Raw genomic sequence first — 24065 nt, 5'->3', positions numbered from 1 at the left:
TTTCTTTCTTTCTTTCTTTCTTTCTTTCTTTCTTTCTTTCTTTCTTTCTTTCTTTCTTTCTTTCTTTCTTTCTTTCTTCCTTCCTTCCTTCCTTCCTTCCTTCCTTTCTTTCTTTCTTTCTTTCTTGAAGGGGGAAGGCAAGGCAATTGGGGTTGAGTGACTTGCCCAAGGTCACACGGCTAGTAAGTGTGTCAAGTGTCTGAGGCCGGATTTGAACTCAGGTCCTCCTGACTCCAGGGCTGCTGCTCTATTCACTGTGCCACCTAGCTTCCCCGTTGTATTCTTTCTTTATTCGCTTTGCTTTCCTTCCTTATCTTTGCTTTCTGGCTTCTCTGTCTTCTACAGAAAGCCTCTCCCAATCCCTCTTAATTCTAGTGCTTTCCTTCTGTGGACTATTTCCTCTATTTATCCTGTATATCACTTGTTTTTGTACAGTTATTTTCATATTGTCTTCCCATCACATTGTGAACTTTTTGAGGGTAAGAAAGGCTACTCAGAAAAGAAAGCCCACTGTCATTTGCCTTCTATTGTATTCCCCAGGACTTAGCACAATGCCTGACACATAGCATGTGCTGAATAAATGCTTCTTGACATGTGGTTTCTAGGCTTTTTGGGGTCATTGTTTTTGCCCCAGTTACACAGCTACAGACTTTAGCCCCATTCCCATACTGGAAGGCTTCTACCTCTGATTGTGCTGACCTGAACTGGAAAAAGATACCTACCATGATTTCTTCTTGGATTTTCCATGGTCTATTGCTCTTCCTCAATCTTTGCTGAAAGTTGTCATTCTACTATATTTACTGGTGTCCTTGGACATAGTTTTATTATTAATCAGCTTTATTGTCTTATACATTTTCAGGGGCAGCATTCCTGTCCATCACAACTATCTATGCTCAGAGTGGATCAGGATTTGTAGTGCCAAGTGCTTCTGCCAAAGCAGGTGTGGAAATAATGAACCTGTAAGTAATAATCACATTTATCCTGATGCTTAAGTTGATTGATGCAATTTAGTAGCATCTGCTTTACTGGTCACCTTTTTTAGCTCCTTCTACTTGCATCTCAATCATCTCATAGGTGCAAGACACCCCAATAAGTAATGTATTAAACAGGAGCCCCAAGTAAATTTGAGTCTACTTATTGCATATTGTATAGATAGCATACTTTAAAACTTCAAGACAGTCTTGTGTGAGTTAGGAATTCAGTCATGTTTTCAGGGCATAAACTTCTTTAATATCATTTTATTCTTTTTTTGTTGCTTGCTGCACTTGCCTCTGAGAATATGTAAATAAAAATGCCTCACAATTTCCAGCCCAAGACCTCTGGAGGAAACAGACTCTATCCATGAAAATGGATATTTATCTTCAAATACTTGTAATGATCCAAGATCCCAGTGTGGGGAAAAAAATCACCCTGAAAAACCAAAGAGGGAAATTGAGGAAGAGCTCTGAGCCAAAACACTTTATTGAAGGGACCTGGCCCCCTTTGATGAAGTGAACCCCAGACCTTCCTCATTATCTGAGGTGCCACCTCCTTGAAAAAATTTCATCTCCATGGATAGCGTGCAGTAACACAAAACGTGGTTCCCTTGTCAGGGGAGGAAGGCTTTCAAGAGCAGCAAAAAAGAGATCCATCATTTTGCTTCCAGTTCATTGCTAGGATCACAAATAAGACTTCTATCCTTTCCAGTCTTATGGTTCATGGGGTAGATACCTATACAAAACAGGCAGTAAGGCTGCAATTAGCATTGGAATGTATGTCAAGAGAGGCCTGTATCTCTGAGTAACCTTTTTTGATCTTCATTTCATGGTGAAAAACAGTAAGAATGTTGGAACTATAAATATAAGGCAGTTTCTACCCATTGGAAAGGAAATAAGGAAACTGCCTTTACCTTCCCTTTACAAGGGCAGATATTATTTAAAAGGAAAATTTCTCCATGGGAAGCATTAGGTAACAGCATTAAAAATACAACCAAAATATGGATAGGGTCTTAATCCATGTAGTGCCATTATAAAATATAAAAGTACAAGGCTGAAAACTGTTAAAATAATGAAAATCGTTCCTATGCACATTCAGGTGGCTAGGTGGCACAGTGAATAGAACACCAGCCTTGGAGTCAGGAGGACCTGAGTTCAAATCCGGCCTCAGACACTTAACACTTACCAGCCGTGTGACCTTGAGGAAGTCACTTACCCCCAATTGCCCTACCTTCTCCCCTCCAAAAAGCAAAAAAAAAAAAAGAAGCACTATTATCTGCCTCCTGTCTCCCCTGCACCTTCATGCACAGAAGCCTTCCTGTTGTTCATACTTTCTGTCACTTTGTTCCTGGATTCCTCTGTGCTCATTACTCACTTCAAGTTGTTTTAAAGGCTCTCTGAGCCTGTTCAGGGGCATTTTCTTGCCTCTGAGGCCAATTTGGATTTTGCCCTTGGGCCCTGTTAGCCAGGAGACCCTGTTGGTCCTGCCTCTCCTCATACATCCTCTGGCAAAGTGTCCTCTCTTCCCACAATAAAAGCAGCCCCTGTCACCTCTATTAGGGGTCTGGAAAAAAGGTGCTAGGTGACTAGGAGTCTGAACATTTGCCAGGAGAGACTTATGCTGACCTCTGTATCTGGGCTTCTCTGCTATATCAGCATTGTCTTTAACTGGCTCTTCCCCTTCCTAAATATACTGTGCAGTTGCTTTAAGTTCCCCTATGGGTTTTTCATACTAGCCTGGTCAGTACTTGAGAAAGTATTCCTTAATTTTAGGCAATGGTTAACAAAGGCTGCATTAACAACTCTGTCATCCCGCTGGTTTAGCGGCTATAATCCAGCATAATGCTTTCTACTCTTACATTCTCAGCTGGGTCTCATCTCCTTCTTGAACTATCTTTTGGAATTTACTGAAATTGTCTGGTCTTTCTACAAAAAGCTCTATACCCCTAAGTAAGACATCCCTAGCCTATTGTAGCTGTGCAAACTGTGTGGACTGATTAGGATCCCATTGGGGGTCTTGTATTGGCTAGGTTCTCTGATCTCCTTGACCCACAATTTGCTTGTGACCTCAATAACACCTGTTTTTTTCTCCTGGAGATGATAGAATCTTCATGAAATCTGTTACGTCACTCCGAGTTGGATTGTAACCACAAAAGATAGCCTTAAATTGATTAATAACTGCAACAGGATCCTCATCAAATCTTGGGGTATCTTTTCTCTGAGGCCTGAGGATCTAAAGGGATAATGTTTCTTAATATATGCAAGACCTCCCCCTGATGCTTGATGTACTCTTATCTATAAGTGGAAAAATGGCATTAGGTTGTTCATTTTCTTGAACTTTCGCTATGAGGAAGCTTCTTCAGAAGGGGCTTGAGCAGGAGGGGCAGCAGAAGAAAGTGGAACACAATGGTCTATCAAGACTTTATAAACAGATGAAGGCTGACTGTTTCTAGACAGTGCCGCCCAGCAAGACCAATAATTCATCTTCTTACTAGTTTTAGGAGATTACTCATTGAAATTCTGTAATTCTTTAAGAATAGGATAATCAAAAGTCTCATACGTTGACCAGAACCAACCCTCTACCAGGGATAGGGAACCTGAGATCTGGAGCCCACATGTGACCCTCTGAGTTCACAAATACGTCTCTTTGACTGAATCCAAACTTCACAGAACAAATCCAGGTTTGTTGGCATATGATGCATAGACTAAAATAAGCAAAATAATGTATCAGCAAGGTCATGAGTTGAGCAAGGCAGAAATATTTCCTTGGCTAGGTGGACACAAGATGGGTGGGCTGTTTCTAAGGCTGGGCAAGAGGAAATGTTACAGACTACACATATGCCCCAATAATATTTTGGGGGGAACTGGGGAGTTTCTGAGCCAAGCTGAAACTCATGCTTGGTTGAGTCATGGAATTTGAGCAAAAGAAGATGGAGATGTCCATGTCAGTGTTCCTGTAATCTTGAAGCTGGGCAAGTAAGCTCCACAAATGGTAAGCAAGTATTAACCACTATATTAAAGTTTGAAGCCTATTATAGGGCCTTCCTATTGAAATCTATACAAAATATGGATTAAGAATAATTAGATGTCTGACTAAATATGTCTTACTAGATCAATATAGTAAAATGATTTCTAACAATCATTACACCTTATGAAATCATAATGAACTGACTGTTTAGAGTTTGAGTAGGATCCTCAATCAACTTTCTCATCAAAGCAATATGTTTAGAAATGTAGGCAACAGATAACCCCTTGTTTCTCCACCAGTCATTGGCCTAGAATCTCTGAGAAGTGAAGACATTGATGAAGCATTTCTGACATACATCAGATCAGACCTTCTCTGTATAATTAGGGAAATCTGGGAAGTTATTTTGTGTTGCTGTCTCACCAACTGATCTGTGAATTCTGGCACTTTTATGATAGAGATAATATTTATCTGTAGGACTGACCAAAGGCATGTTCTTCCATAGAATAAATTTATGGTTATCTACATCTTTAATTCTCAGTTCTTCATCTAAGATATGTCTGATTTAATCTGTGTTCTTTAATAAATTTCACTTGTATATGTAAGTTTTAGGTGAGAAGGGGTCCATTACTCCTAGTGTACTAATAGAGAACATTTGCTATTTCATGATAGAGGAATGAATAGAAAGGTTGATTACCTCTCATCCTCAAAAGATGAGCCTCTCCAAATCAGTACATCACAACAAAAAATTTGTTGTTTGTATTTATTATGGAGAGGTACATTCTGGGAATAATTTGACCATAGCGTAGTACTAATAATGACTTTTACTCAAGAACTGGAATAAAATATATAATCAAGGAGACATGTGATCATAAAGGAAGTTGAGTTCTTCATGTAGGTGAGATCATTCCCTCCTTGAATCCACACTCCTTCTTATCTGCGTCCCATCTCTTTCACACCTCCTGTTTCCCTGCTGTCCAAACAGAGATGAAGAAAGCAGACATTTAGCAGCTCAAGATAGTTATAGAGAGGGCACTCTAGCAACTGAGGTAGCTAGGGGGCTCAGTGGACGAAGTACAGGGCCTGAAGTCAGGGTTACTCATCTTCCTGAGTTCAAATCTGACCTCAGACACTTATTGGCTGTGTGACCCTGGGCAAGTCACTTGACCCTGTTTGCCTCAGGTTCCTTACCTGTAAAATGAGCTGGAGAAGGAAATAACAAACCACTCCAGTATCTTTGCCAAGAAAACCGCAAATGGGGTCTTGAAGATTCATCCAGGACTGAAAAATGAAAGCCCAAAGTGCTTAGTGTCCACAGTGTTGTGTATATAGTGAGCTTATATATGTATATAGTATGTTTAATTAAGTTGAATGAAAATCAGTAAGCAAAGGACCAACTCCTAGTGTCTTGCTGGTATCCTATAATGTGCATCCTTAGAACAGACATTTGCTAGGAGGGGTGGCTTAGGCCTGTGTTCTCTGAGGCAATGCTGGGGAGGCTTTTTTATGTGTCTTGATCTCCGGGACTTCTGAGCTACAGTGAACCAAGTTTGGCCATTACTTGGTGAGCCCTCAGGAGAGGGAGGTCACCAAGTTGCCTAAGGAAGGGTGAATTGGCAGATTGCTAAGAAAGCATGTTAAAGCTCCTTTGCTGATAAGAGTGGGGTTGAGCCTGTAATTAGCGCATGTATTTCTAAACTGGGCAAGATAGGAAGATTCTCTATATATCTTTTCATTTAACATTTATTTTAAAATTTTCAGTTCCAAATTTTCTCCCTCCTGCCTCTCCCCCATCCATTGAGAAGTCAATATATATTTTTTTAATAGGGGAAAGCATATTTATTGATTTCTTTTTCATGTCCTCATTGTGATAATTTCTAGGTCTCTTGCATCTGAATGGGGTAGATACGGCCTGCGATTCAATACAATTCAACCAGGACCAATCAAAACTAAAGTAAGCCTTAGTTAACGTAGTATCACGATGCATAAGAACTTAAGGAATATGAAAACATTGAATATCTGCTTATTTATTTAAGATGTTGTAGAAATGAGCATTGGGCAATTAATTGCCTTGGAATATTGAAATATATTAACATTGAAATGGCTATATTCAGATAAGTAGAATTTTAAAGTCAGAACAAATGGAAAGAAAGGTGATAGGTCAGCAAAGCTTATGTTACACACGCATGCATTCATGTATTTTGGTAGTAATTTCAAAGTAAAACTGACATCATAATTATTTGGAAAGGAGTATGATTCAGCGGAAAGAACACTGGATCTGGAGTCAAGAGAGCCTGGGTTCCAGTTCCACCTGTGCTGCTGCTACCTGTATAACCCAGCAAGTCAGTTCATCTTGTTAGGCCTTGAGTCTCTTTATTTGTAAAATGAGAGGGTTTTGGACTAGATGGTTTCTTTTTTTAATTGCATATTTATTTTAACATTAATTTAAAAAAATTTTATTTTTACTTCCAAGTTCTCTCTTTCCCTCCTGTTTCTCCCTCACCCACTGAGAAGAGAAGCAATATATTGATTATGCCTCTATTGTTTTTATGATTCCTTTTGGGTTTGAATCTTTGACCCAGAGATCATTAGGTGCTTCATAGAATCTGACTGGTGGAACATATGCCTTCTGCTGCCAATGGCATCACCCCGCAGCCAGACTTTAATCCCTTTTATGATACACCTGGCCAGAATCTTTTCTGGCCTTTGCTTGAAGTTCTCTAGTGAGGGAGAACCATCTGTCTTTTTCCTCCTTACTGGAATAATTTGTTTGTATCTTCATAATTTTTTTTAAGGGATTCCTTTCATCCCTCTTGGGCTTCCTTTAGTTTTAAAATAGTAGGCCATCAGATTTTACCTACCTTTTCTCTGAACATTTTGCTATCTGATCTTCCAAAATCTAGAGCATGTCAGATCATTTGTAACTTTCCCCCTTCTTCTCTGTCACAAACTCTGTGAGGGAGTGGTCCCACTTCCTAGTTTCCTGGCAGCACACTATTCCTCCTTGTTGGTCAAAGTTAGCTTTAAAACTGCCATTGTACTTCCTTACATGCTTCTACTTTCTGAAGGATAAAGTGATCATTAAGCTGAATTACAAATTGAACATCTGTTCTGATCTTCCCAAAGAAAGAACAGCAAGAGATGGCTATGTGGTTGTGGTCTTCTCATTACTACAGTATCCTGTTTCCATGTTAGGTCTGTGATCTGTTTCATACAATCCTCGCTGAAGATCACTTTCTGTTTGAATGGCATATGCTAGTACTATAACAATGCCTCTTCTCTTTCTGTTTTAGTTCCATCTAGACAACCTTTGTCATGTTTTTTTCCCCAATTCCTCATGAATATTTTTCAGTTATAATGTTACTACTCCCTGCTTTAATCAAGACCAGGAGTTTTTAACCTGGGGTCTGTGAACTTAAAAAAAATCTTGAGGGGTGGCTAGGTGGTGCAGTGAATAGAGCATGGGCCCTGAAGTCAGGAGGACCTGAATTCAAATCTGGCCTCAGACACTTAACACTTACTAGCCATGTGACCTTGGGCAAGTCACTTAACCTCAATTACCCTGCTTCCCCCCTCTGGGGGAAAAAAATTCTGATACTTATATTTCAGAATGATTGGTTTCCTTTGTAATCCTATGTATTTTAATTTATGCATTTAAGAATGTCATTCTCACAAAGGTTTTACCATGCTGCCATTGGGTTCCATAACACAACAAAAGTTGAGAAGTTCTGCCCTAGTTTCTTACTTTTGGATATTTTACCCTTTGTATGTCAAATTCTAGTCAAAAGCCCCATTCTGTTTAGGCTTAGTGATATTGATAAAGGTCCAATTTGTTTCCTTGCATTGGGATTTTATCACTAACTTAGATGAAGGCATGGATGGTATGTTTGTCACACTTTCAGAAGACACAAAACTGGGAGAGATAGCCAATAGGTTGGGTAATTAGAGTCCCAAAACAGAATTGGGTTATAAAATATCTCACTAAATTTGAATTGTACAACCGTTTTAAGTTTAACAGTTTAAAGAACAGATTAAGTAGGGACAAAGTTAAAATAATTCACGTGCAGTTAAGAAAAATAATTGTACATAATAAGGATAATTGTACAATAATAAGATGATGAAGAAATAACTAGAAAGCAATTCCTTTAAGAAAAGAAAAGAAAAAACTTGGAGGAGTTTGCTGACTGGGTAAACTCAGTATGAGTTGATATTTTGTTGACTGCCAAAAAACTGGATGCAAGCTTAGATTCCGCCAGTAGAATAACATGTAGAATTGATAGAACCACTGTAGTCAGACTACATCGAGAGTCCTGTGTACAGTCCTCATATCACCTTTCAGAAGAGACCTTAGTAAGCCAGATTATGTCCAGAACAAGATGATAAGGATGCTGAGGGGCCTTGGAACCATGTTACAGAAGGACTGTCACCCTATTTATTACCCATTCTTTGTGCCATTAGTTTTTTTACTCTTTTGCTTCTTGTGTATTGCATATTGAGGCAACCAGGTGGTGCAGTGGATTGAGTGCTGAGCCTGTAGTCAGGAAAAGCTGAGTTCGTGTGCTTATTAGCTACGTGACTCTAGGCAAGTCACTTACCTCTGTTTACTTCTGTTTCCTCAGCAGCATCTACCTTTCAGGTTGTGAGAATCAAATATGATAATATTTATAAAGCGCTTAGCACAGTGCCTGGCACATAGTAGGTGCTATAGAAATGTTAAATATTATTATAAATTGAAATTGTAAAACACTTAGCATAGTAGCTGGCACATAGTAGGTACTATGAAATTTTAGTTAATATTACTTTATTCATTGTAAAGTGCTTAGTACCATACCTGGCATATAGTAGGTGCTATAGAAATGTTAGCTATTGTAAATTGGAAAGCACTTAGCACAATCTCTGGCACATAACAGGTACTATAGAAAGGTTAGCTTTTATTATTATTCATTGTTAAGCACTTAGCACAGTGCCAGACACTATAAAGTGCTATAAAATTTTAGTTAATATTACTATTATTCATAGTAAAGTACTTAGTACTGTGCCCGGCACATAGTAGGTTCTATAGAAATGCTTGGTTCCTTGTCTCTCCCATTCCCTTATGTTCTATTTAGGTCTTGGTCTTCTTTTCTGCTATTCTTTCACTTACACTGTACCTGATTCTTTCTCTGGTACCAAGCTTGACAAGTCTTCATGGACAGTTTTCTGTCTTTCCCTTCCTTGTCAGTTCAAAGCCCTCTAGATTAGATCTGCTATTCTCCAGGCAAAGGTGTTTTTTTACTGAATGTTGAGCACATAACTCCTATATTTTGAGTCACCCCATCTTCTCAGCTAGCTGTACTTACTGAATAAGAACCTAGTGGAAACTATGTAGTCTGATTTCCTACCTACACTGGAGGAAGTGCCATGAAAACAATACATTAAATGCCTAATTATATTTGGAATAGATCTGTGCACTTACTATCTATGTGAATTTGGGCAAATCTCTTGACCGCAGTGAACCTTATTTTCCTCATCTATAAAATTGGATGATTGGAGTATATTATTTCAGTGGTCCTAAGCATGGGAATGCTTAGAGCCAGCTTACATTTCTTTATGAGAGATAATTGTTAAATATTCAGTTTGAGTTTCTGCACCAGGGGCCGGGAACCTGTAGCCTTGAGGCTAGTTGATTCATTTGTTTGTTCTCCCTCCCTTCTCCCCACCACCTCAGAACCTAATTTTATTTTTCTTTATTCCTAAGGGTGCTTTTAGCCGCCTTGACCCAACTGGAACATTTGAAAAAGAGATTGTTGCAGGCATTCCCTGTGGCCGACTAGGGACTGTAGAAGAAATTGCAAATCTCGCTGCTTTCCTGTGCAGTGATTTTGCCTCTTGGATTAATGGAACTGTAAGCTTGATTTTTCTTGGATTTTTATTATTTAAAAAAAATAGCTGAGATTTTATCCTGGGCATGTTAAATATAAGATTTTTACACACACACATATGTGTGTGTACATAATGCATATATATGCATGAACACACATGCATATATGTGCAGCAATATATACAAATGTATGTATTCATAGATATACATGTATATATATGCATATGGACACAAATATATAAACTTAAAAGATTACCTTAAAGTATTTAAATGTTTTGATATATTCTCTTTTCAGTCTTTATAGTTAGTTCATAATTAGATATTTATGAACACACCTTGATGTAATTAAGTGCTATGTAAATGTAGGTGATCATGATGCCTGCATGAAGTATTATGCAAATGTTAGCTATGATGATGATGATGATGATGATGATGATGATGATGTCAGTGATCTGGACTTTTCCCAAGTGTTTTACTCTATCATTACAGATCACATTCCCTTTATATCTTTGTAGACCATCTTTATAAGTTGCTGTGGGGGGAAAAAAAGATCACCCAGTGGCCAAACTTTTGGTAATAAGCCTATATGAATATCATTATTCTTGGTCCTTAAACAACATACATATATACTCTGCGTCTGAGCCTGAAGCCTTTGTAACTTGGTAGGTCCAGGTAGAGCATGTACTTGGTGACATGACCTTCAAGTACCTGGGCTCACCTCCATGTCACAGTTAGCGTGTAGAGCGGCATGTTAATATAATATCATCCATATGATCATTATTGTCATCATTATTACTACTGAAAAAATGTTTGTAAAGTGCTTTGAAAATTTTAAAGTATCAATTATTATTAATATTCTTGTTGCTATTACTACTACCACCACTGCCACTCAAAACAAACAACTCTTTTTAAAATTTAGACTTTGAGTGAGTAGACTCATTTGGGTTTTTTAAATAAGGTAGAAAATAGGAAATGACAAGTGTTTTAGAAACCTAAAGGAAAAGACTTTTCACTTTTTTCCATATTATTTTTTCTAGACCATTAGATTTGATGGAGGAGAATATGTATTTTTGTCAGGAGAAATGAACCGCTTAATTAAGGTAATGTTTTTTCCCAGATCTGATATTCATTCATGATGTTACTAAATCTTAGTAAATCTTTACTGGATCATATATATTTGTATTTTTCTTTTTATGTTAGGTAACCAAGCAGCAGTGGGACATAATGGAACAAATGATCAGGAAAACAAAAGGTTCCTAAAGCTACCCTTATCTTAATCCTTTGCTTGTAGAAAACATTGGAGCAAAATAAACAGTAACTTTAGTTACATTTTCTTTAATCATTTTATGTAACATATCCAATAAGAAAATCTTGTCATAAGAGATTGGTGTTTAAATGTCAAGTTTAATTCTAGTCTGTTCTCTTTGAATAATGTGTCCTTGTTATCCTGAGAATGAAAATGGTCTAATATGTGAGTTTGGAAAGGCAAGTATCATAGCTTCATTTTTCTAGGTAATTTAAGTAGAGAGTACAATCCTCCTTTTATGGAAATTAGATATGGGAGGACTTGGGGCCCAGATTACACATATTTACTATCTTAATAACATATAGGTGAGTTGCAATCTTTGTTAGTGGAGGAAGTTCCTAAGCTGATGAAACCTATACTTGATGTATGACCCATTTCCATTGGCCATTTCCATGAGGCCGCTTTCCATTTTATTGTTTCTGTATGCAGACTTGCCCATGGTTCATATATTGCATTCTTAAATTTATATGCATTAGAGTGCATACTAAAGTTCCATCTTTAACATGGGAGTTTAATACATTCATGAATAGATATGTCAGTTCTCTGAATGTTTATAAATACTTGGCCTCAATTTCCTCCTCTTCATCTACATACAAACTGTTTCTTTACCTACAGATACATGTCTCTACCTACAAACTATGTCACTTGCTACTAAACTTTGTTTCCTAACCTCCATAATTAGACACTGAACTCTCTTTTCTTCCTGTTTTACTTAGTCTCTTAGAGATTACTTCATTACCATATATTAGATAAAGATTGGATTAGGAAACAAAGCTTGGAAAAATGGCAGCTCAGAATCAGCACCAAGGATACCCCATGGTATATTCTGCCTGTATTGCAATTAGTAGCATTTTTTTCAACTCTGTACTTTATGACATGCAATTCTGGTTATGATAACATGAAAACTTACCTTCATTGTTTATTATTCACATTTTATTTACATTGGGAACGTCTGTCTTAGAGTCAAAAGATTTGGGAAGACCTGGGTTTAAGTCCCTGTTCTGACACATACTGGTTTTATGATCCTGGGAAAGTCCCTCAGGATCCATAGCCAATCTCCAAGGTGATAAGTTATGTTGATTTGCATTAGTAGAGGATTCCTTAATGGGAGTTCCCAATACCAATAAAATCATAGATCTGATTTTTTAAAAAAAAGTTTCTACTTGCCTCTTTTAATAGAATGTTTCTAATTAACTTAGAAGAGTAAAATATGGTTCTGTGAAAGTGGGAATTATTATCAACAATAACACTAATATTGCCATACCATTGGAATTTCTGTAGCTCATTGTCTAACCCCTTCATTATAGAGATGAGACAACAGACCCAGAAAAGTTCAATGACTTGTATACAAGAATACCTAACTAATTAGTTGTAGACTGGTGTTAGAGCCCAAATCTCTTCTTCATTATCATGTGGGTTGTTACAAAATTTCCTAATTTTATGGCATAAATCAGGGAGAATTTAGCAAGGTCTTTGTGATCAATACATATAAACTAGGCATTAGAGGGAAGATTACAGTGTGTTGGTTGGGGTTTGCGTAAGTTGGCAAAATGTTGACAATGCCGAGATATTTATAGTATTATATTTCCTTATGATATCATGTTAAGAGTATTATTATTGTGGGTCACAAACTAAGGTTTGAAAATACATTTATTACAGTGAACTCCATAATGTTGTTGATTATCACAGAACTTAATGCATATATATGCCATTTGTATTCATGTTGTATTCATGTAGGGCAGCTAGGTGATGCATTGAATAGCGCACCAAACCTGAAGTAAGAAATTCTCATGTTCCTTAGTTCATATCTGACCTAAGACACTAGCATGTGTGTCCCTGGGCAAGTCACTTAACCCTGTTTTCTTCAGTTTCTTCATCTATAAAATGAGCTGAAGAAGGAAATGGCAAAGCATTCCAGTATCTTTCCCAAGAAAGCCCCAAATGGGGTCACAGAGAGTTGGACACAATTGAATTGACTAAACAGCAACATTCATATTGGTGATACACACATATATGTATATGTATGCGTGTATAAGTATATATGTATGCATATATACTTATACACACAAACACATATGTATATGTCTTTCTATTTGCAGTTTGTTATTTGAAATGGATAACTGTATATGTGTGTGGGTATAAGTACAAGTATAGCTTATTCATAAGTATCTTGGTTCTATAATGTTTTTACTTTTTCACTGGTCTACTGTAATATTATGATTTTCTGAAACATAAGCATTATAGCACTAGTGAGCAAACTTTTCATCTTATGGAGTTTTTACTTTAATTTTGGTGGGGGGACATTAGAATCTTGGGATAAGGAAGCATAGACCATGAATATAATAAAGTGGGTATTAATTATTGCTGTATATATTACTTTTTCATTAGCACTTGTGGCTATTGTCCCATAGACTTTTATTCAGAATGATTCAGTTTCTTCATTGACAATAGAAATAGGACATAGTTAGAATGGGATCCAAATGCTTCCTAGAATGGAACTGTTTTTTTACCTGTATCTTAAATTTCATCATTATATGGAGCTCCCGGGTAAGGAAACTTCCATTCTGTTAATGCATATGATCTGTAACTTAGTTTAGAAAGAGGTTCTTGATCTGGAGTTCACAGACCCCTAAGAAGTCCCTGGAGAGTTTTTGGAGCTCTATGGACTTGGATGGGGAAAAAAAGTTACATCTGACTTTTAATATAATTGATTTCCTTTGTAGTCTGATGTATTTTATTTTAATTTATTTAAATTAGTTAAAAATAATGATTCTGAGAAAGTGTCCATAGGCTTCACCAGAATCTGCCAAAGGGGTTCATGACATAAAAAAGGCAAATAGCTGTACCTGGGGCCCTGAGAACTTCACTAGCTTGTTCAAGGTTACATGGCCAGGAGCTATTAGGACTGGGAGGGCTTGAATCTCTGTCATCTGAGTCTGGTGGTTAGTTCTCTTTCCATTAGTGGAATGCTGCTTCTCATGTTATTTTTATGTATGATAATATTGTGTTCTAACACAGCTTTATCCTTCTTTGCTGTGGTAGGTCTATTTCCTAATCCCAGAATTCCATTTACATGTGAAGATTGCCTTTTTTCCTGTCTACGTTTCTTTTTTTAATTAGTTAATTAATTTTGCTTTTTGGAGGGCAATTGGGGTTAAGTAACTTGCCCAAGGTCACATGGATAGTTTGTGTGTGTGTGTGTGTGTGTGTGTGTGTTAAGTGTCTGAGGCCAGACCCAAACTCAAGTCTTCCTGACTCCAGGGCCGGTGCTCTACTCACTGTGCCACCTAGCCACTCCCATGTTTACATTTCTGTTTGCAAAAGGCTTCTCAGGAATTAATCTCATATGATAGACCCAATATGCTTTCTCAGTGTCACTGTCATCGTGTACCCTTGGGTTCTTTATAAACAGGCTAAGTGTATCCATATGACTTGACTATGTAATTTATTCAAGTAATTCCAGAAACCAATTTCATCTTGATTTATAATGTTAGCTAGGTGGTTCAGTGGATAAAGCCCCAGACCTGGAGTTCATATTTGGTCTCAGACTCTTATTAGCTGTGTGACCCTGAGCAAGTTGCTTAACTCTGTTTGCTGCAGTTTCCTCATCCATAAAATGAGTTTGAGAAGGAAATGGCAAATCACTCCAGTATCTTTGAAAAAAAAAAGCACCAAAACCAAAAACCCAAATGGGGTCATGAAGTCAGAAAGGACAAAAAATGACTGAACTAAGTCCTGTCAATCAACTAACTTTAGGAATTCCACAGGTAAACTTAGAATAGGTAGAAAATGATATCATGTGGCTATTTCAAAAGGGATGAGAAACTTGCATTCTTATTATTCATGGTCCTCATAAGACCATGTAAATGCTGAATCCTAGCAGATGCCAAAGCCCCCATCTGATCCATCCAGGGAAATGTTTTAAAATACATTATCTTAAAAATGTTAGTTACTTTTGTTTTTATTCTTTTTTTTGGAGGGGGGAAGGCAGGGCAATTGGGGTTAAGAGACTTGCCCAAGGTCACATGGCTAGTAAGTGTTAAGTGTCTGAGGCTAGATTTGAACTCAGGTTCCTCCTGATTCTAGGGCCAGTGCTCTATTGACTGTGCCAACTAGCCGCCCCTATTTTTATTCTTTAAATGCAAATTTCCAATAAATTTATCTTGAATTTTAAAATTATATTACATATTATCAGAGTTTAGCCTTTTGAGGATTAAACTAGGAAAAAAAAATTACATTTCTAGACACCTAATTGCCTGGTTCCTTTTGTTTTTGTTGGATGAAAGGACATCTGTTAAGTATTCCTTGTTAGCTAGTGGCAAACAAACCATAGGTCCTGGCAAAACAATAAGGTCCATTAGCTCATTCCTGGATACAAATCTTCCTAATGTGAACAGAAGATAAATGTGAGCGACATCCATATCTCACCATATTTTTTAATATGTCAGTAATTGTTTTAATTTTTTTAAAGGAAGAGATGAGTAGAAAAATAGGATTACTAGCACATTACTTATAACCACCAAATTTCATTTCATTTCAGGCTACTATAAAGGAATTGTATGTTTGTGTGTGTGTACATATACATACATATGTATGTATGACAGTCTTTTATATCAAATATATAGTTACGTTTTAATTTTCCTGCTAATAGTGGGATCAGAGGTTTGAGTGATATAGAACAGTAGCAGAAATTTTTAAGAAATCATTTAAATTTGTTTTTTTGGAATACAAGTCAGAGATACACAGTGGGACAAACATGGAAGACATGAGTGCATACACTCAGCTATTAATCCCCTTTGTGTCTGTCCTAAACTCTAAAGCCTCAGATTTGGTGCTGATAGTAGTCTGGATCCAAGTCTGCAGTGGAGGAGGCTATGGTCAGTCCATAAAGTTGATAAGCTTATGAATAGAGAAATGATTGTCTTATGTTAACTAGCTGGTATTTACATCACACTTGACTGTGTTGGATCATTTGGAGGACTGAATCATTTGAAATTTACAGTATTAACCGAAGTTCCAGTGGAGGAGTCTATGATACAAATGTTCTTAATCTGGGGCCCATCAATCCCTGTTTCCCCACCTCTGCCTGGGATCTATACATAGATTTCAGAGGATTTGTGAACTTGGATGGGGAAAAAAACCTCCATCCTTATTTTCACTAATTTTTAACTGAAATTTAGCATTTACTTTGATTGATAATTCTAAAAAAATTATTCTAAGTACTCTGTTAGTTTCAGGTCCATGACATGAAAAAAGTTAATAAATACCATAGGATCATTGCAGTAAAATTGCAAGGGACCTCAGAGTCCATCTAGTTTCATTTTTATTTTCATATAAAACCGACTTAAACTTTTTATAAAATCCCACCTTCTCCAAGAATCCTCTCCTGATTCCCCTTAATGTCACTGCCTTCCCTCTGAAATTATATTCAATTTTTCCTTTGTAAATAGTTGTTTGCATGTTGTCTTCCCAATTAGAATGTGAGCTCCTTGTGGGCAGGGATTGTTTTTGCCTTTCTATCCCCAGGCCTTTGCACAGATGCTTAAAAAATGCTTGTTGACTTGCCTGTAATTACAGAAGTACTAAACAGCAGAGGTGGTATTTGAAGTCGGGTCCATTGCGCTTTCCACCTTACCACATTGCACCACTGGTATCCCCAGAGAACTGATTAGGCATCAGTCATCTAATTTTCTTAACAGTTATAATGCCTGAGGTTTTTTAACAAGAGTTTTTTGGTTGAGGGTTGGAATAAAAATAGTCCATTTGAAGTATTCTGGAGAATATATCTTTAATATATCATTTTGAAATGACATTTCCAGTTTGGATTGTTGAAATTTCCTGTAAGTCTTCGTAGTATCCATTCATTCTATGAATGTGTAGTAGAGATTTTAGCTCATTTAAATGTTTTGAGCTAGAGAAGTAAAACATCTTAGTCTGGATTGGTCACAGAAAGTCAGACACTTTATAGAAGGAACAAAAACTGCAAGACGAAGCTGGTTTCCCCCCTTTATTTGTTCTTAATAATTAAAATCAGCCTAAATTCAGTGTGTTCATATACACACTAAGAACAAAGCTTATCTACAATTCATTTAAACAATTTGGTGAATGATATCTCTTGGTAGATCTCTACCTTTCACTAAGTAACAGCACACCCATTTTACCTCTTTTAGATAAAGGGAAGAAATAATCAGTTGAAATATATGGAATCCAGAGCCATCATTGACTGTCTTCTCTGAATATACACCTTTATGTTTTCTCTATAAATAGCTCTTTTTATCCTTTCATTAGATCTGTCTTATGACTAGAGAATCAAAAGGCAGATGCTCTTAAGGTCCAACAGTAACCACCAGAGATTGGTCCAGTTAGTGTTATGTGATATTGTAAACCAGTTATGGGTAAAAGAATATACTAGTAAAGTTCATTTTGTTAGCAAGGTAATTGAAAGGAAATAAATCTTCCCCTCAGATAACAGTATTTTTAACTCCTTTTAAGCACAATATACAAATAGAACTCAGACTATTTTGAATGCTGTATTTCACAAGATGGAATATAGAGCCCATGGCATAAGCCAGAATATTGACAAGTTAACATTTAACCATTTTTTAAACATGAATCTTTAAAATTCAGTTACTTAGTAAAACAATTGTTAGAGCTAGGAAGTATTTTCAGAGGCAACAGAGACATTTGTTGAAGATGATACTACCTTTAGATGGAGAAAATACAGGAAGTATGGAAAACTAGACACCAGGCTGCTTAGTATATTAAATTTAATTACAAGTTACACAGACTATGATGTAAAAACAGCAGTTTACTAGAATAGTTATAATCTGCAACATGTGAAAATAGTTTAGAAAATGGATTAGGTTCATCTTTGATGGCAGGGTGAGAAATACATTTACAGAATGAGACAGATCCATGTTTCTACCCAAGTGCCAACTTTTCTAACCTGATCACCAAATTAATTGGGACCAAGAATTTTATGAGGAAAGCTTTATGTGATTGTGCATTTCAGAACAATGTAAATAGAGTGTACGTTTCAGTAGATTGTAAACTCCTTGAGGCAAGGACCATTTTTTATTTTGTATTTTTATCACTCTTACCTACCAGTGCCTTGCATAAGCTTCCCCACTAGACTGTAAGCTCCTGAAGGGTAGTGACTGTCTTTTGCCTTTTTTATATTCCCAAGCACCTAGCACAGTGCCTGACATATAGTAAGTATTTTATAAATATTTATTGATTGATTTTTTAAAAAATTTCATTTTAAGTGCTAATTGTTTTGAATAAATGCAGTGTTGTCATGGATTCTATTCCACAGAATAGATGTGTTGATTAATTTCTTTCTCACTGTGGCTGCATAGAGGTATAAGTAATTAGTTTTCCTAGATATTTATGTTTCAGTGAATGATTTAATTCTAAGAGCATTCTCCTCCCTATGACTGTGGACATGGCATATAAATGCTTTGGGTGCCAGACGTGTGATCCCTCCTAAAATAAGGCTTGCTGGTCCATTGTATGCAATGCTTCTAATTGGAGAGAAACATGGATTGAAATAGCAGAGGATAATTTTCACAGAATAGCCCTAAGCAGCTTTTTTTTTTCTTTTTGAAATCTTGTCCAGCTATATTTCAGAAAGCAAGAGCAATTTTAGGTGCTTTTATTGAATTTACAGACTGACCCAGACAGAAACATTCTTCTTATCGATTGATCATAGAGTTACAAAAACTGTACATTACAAACAGTATAGAAACAAACTGAAAAGAATGTGCCACACATCCTGGATAATCATCTATATGCAGGTAAATTTACAGATATAAAAGAAAGTACAGCCTACTCCCTTAATAGTGCACAGTTATTGTATAGATACAATGTATCACTAGTGAGTGGATATAATTGTAGGTCTCTAATTATCACCGGCACAGAGGATGAGAGCCAGATCTGTTCGGTACAGCTTGCCACCATCTGACAAAGCCATGATGCTTTTTTTGTATGTTGAAATGCTGTTAACATCCAGATCCTGTTCAGGGAACACATACTTCTTTATTAATCCGAAAGCCAATGAAGTTAATGAAAAGTGAAGATGACCTTTTTTTTTTAAAACATCAATCCATTTAAAGGGAAATTATACTCCATCCTTATATAAATAGAACTAAGAAGAATTATTTCTTTAAACCAGTGATTCTCAAACTTTTTCATCTCAATTCTCCTTTACATCTTAAAAAATTATTGAGGCCTCCATTATTGCTTTTGTTTTCTGGGTTATTTCTATCTATAATCATCATCAGATGAAAATTATTTTGGCTTTGTAGACCCTCTGAAAGGGTCTCAGGCACAGTAGGCACTGAGGAGGGGTTCTTGGAAGACCACTGTACTAAGCTATCAACAGCTCAATACCTTTAGAACAGAAATCTACTTCTAGTACTAGTCTCCAAATTTGTAAACATATTTCTAGCAATTATGTTTATCTAACAATTGCATCTTGGTGCCTTATTTTAACTGAGTGGACTTGAAAAATTTTTTAAAGAGCTAGTATAATCAATGGATAAAATTACCTGCTTATTCTTTTCACAGAGGTCTTTCAGTAAAGCATCTAATTCATTTTCATCTATGTATCCATTGCCATCCTGAAAGGGGGGAAAAAGCAAAAATACAGTCAACCATAATAACCCACAATTATATGAGCTGAGGTTTACAAAAACAATTGAAATTTGAGGTCAATATGTAGGTAGAACAGATAAAAAACTGACATGAGTATTAAGTGATTTGTCCTTCATTTCAATAGTATAATGGAAGAAATAGTATTACAACCCAGAGAGTACTGCTAGAGGAGAAGGAAGGAAATGAGAAAACAAACAAAAAACCAAAGGACCAGAATAAGAAACTCTTGAATAACAAAGAGTAGGCTACATGTTTATTTTTTATCTTTATACCTTTTAATCTGTGAATCACTATTTCCTAACGTACATTTTTTTTTTTCCTTTTTGGAGGGCAATTGGGGTTAAGTAACTTGCCCAAGGTTACATGGCTAGTTTTTTTGTGTGGGTTTTAAGTGTCTGAGGCCGGAACCGAACTCTGGTTCTCCTGACTCCGGGCGGGTGCTTTGCTCCCTGCACCACCTAGCTGCTCCTCTAACATACATTTTCAAAATGTCTCTCAGCAATTAAAGAAATAGACAGGGAAGACAAGTTACCTGATCATATAACTCGAAAGCTTTATTGAACTCTTTCCCACACATTTTGACTCCCTAGAAAACATGAAAAATGTTAGACTGAGGATTAAGATGACAGATTATGGCACTATTGCTATGCACATTGATATCTTTCATGTGAAAACTACAGATTTTTACCTTTAACAAGACAAATACTATTTCAAAGCTATATACCTGAAATTTAAGCAGGAAATTCTCTTGTACGGGTAGCAACCTTTGGGTTAAAAAATTGTAGTGTTAGTTTTTTTTAAGTCATAGTTGATATGAAATGACATTTGAAGAATTCTTAAACTTACCTGGCCATTTCAGTTAATTCCAGCTTTCCATCGTTGTTTGAGTCAAACATTTTCAGCTGAAAGAAAGTGTCATAATTATAACTATAAAACAGCAATTTTTTTGGATTGAGAAAAAGAAAATTCCAAGTAGAGTAAAAGCTGAGTTGCAGACACTTCATCGGCTGCGCAGTTCTAGAAATCAGCATTTCTGAAATCTTAAAGTACTAATACATTTCAGACACTGGCATGGATCTGAAACTAACTGAATGGGACCAAGCAAATAAATAGTATAGAATCGTATAAAAAGAGTGTCCTGGTTCTGAAGTTAGAAGCCAGAGGTCTGGATTCCAGTCTCAGCTTAACTACTTTTTAACTATTTGACCCTGAACAAGTCACCTTTTTTTTTGTGAGCCTCATTTTCCTGTAAAATGAGATTTATTTAGGTCAGACATTTAATGCTTGGCAGTCTGGTAAAGCTTATAAATCCTTTCTCAGAATACTGTTTTGTTGCCTACATGCCTAATCGAAGGAAATGTTAAATTTTATTTAGAGGTTAATGAAAATATTTTTTTTACACAAGTTAATTCCCTTTCTCCTCCCACCCCAGATTAAAAACTTTTTGTGATAGATGCTTTCTAAAGTTTTTTTTTATAGATCTAAACCTAAGATTTACTATATAGTATTCTTGCTATTGTGGTATGTAGAAGGTTTTTTTGTGGGGGAGGAAAGGGAAAGGAGAGGAGAGTTAGATATTTGTCCCTTGGGGCTTTCCCATATAATAGTATTTCAGTAAATATTGATTTGACCATTCATGAAGAGAAGTGAGAATAGCACTAAGAAGAGCAACATGAATTATGAATTATATATATTAATTCATATATATATGAATTAACATATATATATTGAGCCTTGAGAAAGACTACTTGTTCCCTACTAATACCTTCATTAAGGATAACCTTGATTCATGTATAGATGATTCTCATAAAGATTTTATATACATGAGAGAGTAGGCAGATTGAATCAGTAATTGATGTATCTTTAGTTGCATTTTCTGAAATTAGTAACATCTGAGATTTTTTTTGGCACACTTTTTGTATCTTCCATTTCCTTAAATATCTTATATATCAATCTTTTATGACTCTCACAATAATCTTGCCTCTAGTATGGATCATACTTGGTGCAATCTGGCTATTCTTCCCATCTTTGGAAAGTTTTCTCTCTCCTCCTCGCCATCCCCATTTTAATCTTCTTAGCACAAGACTATGATGAGAACTTTTTTTTTAAACTTCAATCCAATTCACATTTATCTAATGTATACTGCCTACAGTATGTTATACTTGGTGCCTGAGATAGAAAAATGAAGCCATACATGCATGACTCCAACCTGTAAGCAGCATATAGTCTAGTAGGAGGAAAAGATTAGACAAGTTATAATATGCTGAGTATATAGGAGAGATTCAAACATATTGCTTTGGGAGATGTAAGGAAGAGAAAAGTTATTGCTGGGGGGGGGATCTGAGGAGGTTTCTTGAAGGAGATTATTCCTGAACTTGTCCTTGAAGGAAGAGAATTTCAGCAGATGGAGATGTGTAGGGAGACCATGCTGGTCATGGAAAAGTCCTAACAAAGCCACAGAAATAGGAAAAGATAAGCCCTCTAATCTGATTTGATTAGGACATGTAGATGTGGAGGGCAGTTCTACATGAACAAAGCATAAAATGTAGGCCAGCCCCCAGAATGAATGTTAGACTAACTATATTTTTTTTAACTTCTATTTTTTACAGCTCCCTGAAAGATTTCTAATAACGGTCATAGTCTCCTACATTGGACAAGTAGATCAGAGTTTATTGTCCACAGGGAAATATTTCCCAAAATATGCATTTGTTTTAATTAGTTCTTGATTAATTTTGCTTACTGAATCTGAACTGGTTTATGACACTAAATAAGATATCCCAAGCCATTACAGCAGGGGAAAAAAATCCCATTTGAATAATTTTTTTTTCTTTTTTAAAGGCCAACCTCAGATTCTACCTGGCAAGGAGTCTTTACTTTAAATAGACTTCACTTAAAACTGGAACAAAATGGGAAATTAATAATTTTAGGTATTTGATATTAGCTGAGTTACCCATAGAGTAAATTTACCCATCATAACACCAAAAAAAAAAGATAATTTTCCCTATTTTAATTTGAGTGGGTCATGCTTAATGAAGGTAGAAAAAGATTTATTTTTTTCCTTCTGGGTTCAGTGAGACTCATATTAAGAAACACATTTTTTTAATGCAGGAACCTACTTTATAAGTAATTTCATGGTGAACAGTATTAGAGTAGGTCCCAAATGAGTGCAAATAATGACTCCCTCAAAGTCGTCCCATGTTTTAAAATATGCACTATTCAAAGTTATAATTATGTCAAATATGGTAAAGGTTCCAGCCCAATGAAACTATGCTGGATGAATTAGAATAATGTGGCCACTTTAGGAGAGTCATTATTAGAACTAATTGAGACCTAGTTATATTCTTCTTGATGTTAGAGAAGCCAAAATAGGACTTTGCTTGCAGCAAGTATAAGTGGAACCCCTTTTAAAAGACAAATGTTAGGGTCCTGTAAAGAGCAGCAGGAGGAACACCTGCCTAAAAGCTTAACCGTTGTAACAGAGAGCCATGGTATAGAGAAGAATCTATAGTCTGAAGACCTGGGTTTGTTTCCTGCCTCTGCTGCTAAGTGCTGTGTAAACTTGGATAAATCCCTTAATCTTTCTTGGTCTCAGTTCCTTTATCTATAAAGTGGCGTCTATCTCACAGAAGTATTGTGATGAATGATGTATATAGAAAGGGCTCTTATGCATCTTGAGAGATATATTGAGATTCATGTAGGTAAGGGCCATATTTTAGGGGCATCTGGGTGGCAGAGGGGATAGAATGTAGTACCTGGAATTAGGAAGACCTGAATTCAAATTTAGCAGGCATTTCTGAGCTATGTGATCATGGGCAAGTCACCTAGCCTTTATTTGCCTCAATTTCTTCAACTGTAGAAAGGAGATAATAACAGCACCTATCTCCCAGAGTTGTTGTGAAGACCAAATGAAATAATATTTGTAAAGCACTTAGCACAGTACCTGGCATATAGTAGGTGTTATTATTATTATTATTAGAGGCCTAACAACATGATGTACTTCAGTTGCCTACTTTAAATTTATAAAGATTTATACAAGAGTTCTCTGATAAGTCAGAACTTTGCATTTGGAAAAATAGGTATTGTGAAGAGGATGAGAATTGAAATCAATGAAGATTTATTAGGTACCTACTATGTGCAAGTTCTTAGAGATACAAAAAAAAGAAATAAAAGGAAAAAGAAACAGCCCCTGCCTTTAAAGACATTACATTCTACTGGAGATAGGGTAAGGAGGAAGAGGGAAGATGTGTATTGTAATATCATCTATCTATCTATCTATCTATCTATCTATCTATCTATCTATCTATC

General features: G+C 36.3%; 3 protein-coding genes across 3 annotated transcripts in view; 1 reads left to right on the top strand and 2 right to left on the bottom strand.

Moving 5' to 3' along the window:
- DECR1 (2,4-dienoyl-CoA reductase 1) overlaps window positions 1-11181 on the top strand; it is a 63072-nt gene extending 51891 nt beyond the window's left edge. Inside the window, exons 6-10 of the mRNA XM_069086681.1 lie at window positions 860-959; window positions 5821-5893; window positions 9677-9823; window positions 10837-10899; window positions 11000-11181. Coding sequence (XP_068942782.1) covers window positions 860-959; window positions 5821-5893; window positions 9677-9823; window positions 10837-10899; window positions 11000-11059 — 443 coding nt within the window. The 3' untranslated portion in view covers window positions 11060-11181. The remainder of the gene's footprint in view (window positions 1-859; window positions 960-5820; window positions 5894-9676; window positions 9824-10836; window positions 10900-10999) is intronic.
- Window positions 1-24065, bottom strand: part of NBN (nibrin) — a 267933-nt gene that overhangs the window by 108303 nt on the left and 135565 nt on the right. The gene's annotated exons all lie outside the window — the stretch shown is intronic.
- Window positions 17099-24065, bottom strand: part of CALB1 (calbindin 1) — a 40159-nt gene continuing 33192 nt past the window's right edge. The window contains exons 7-11 of the mRNA XM_069086680.1: window positions 20607-20662; window positions 20485-20524; window positions 20293-20346; window positions 19655-19726; window positions 17099-19119 (exon numbers count right to left, since the gene is read on the bottom strand). Coding sequence (XP_068942781.1) covers window positions 19006-19119; window positions 19655-19726; window positions 20293-20346; window positions 20485-20524; window positions 20607-20662 — 336 coding nt within the window. The 3' untranslated portion in view covers window positions 17099-19005. The remainder of the gene's footprint in view (window positions 19120-19654; window positions 19727-20292; window positions 20347-20484; window positions 20525-20606; window positions 20663-24065) is intronic.

The sequence above is a fragment of the Petaurus breviceps genome, unplaced genomic scaffold (assembly GCF_028583685.1).
Source record: "Petaurus breviceps papuanus isolate PSGF00001 unplaced genomic scaffold, PetGlider_PUasm1.0 179, whole genome shotgun sequence".
NCBI lineage: Eukaryota > Metazoa > Chordata > Mammalia > Diprotodontia > Petauridae > Petaurus > Petaurus breviceps.
Note: the sequence above shows the minus strand (reverse complement) of the source record. Positions and strands in the feature narration are given on the sequence as shown.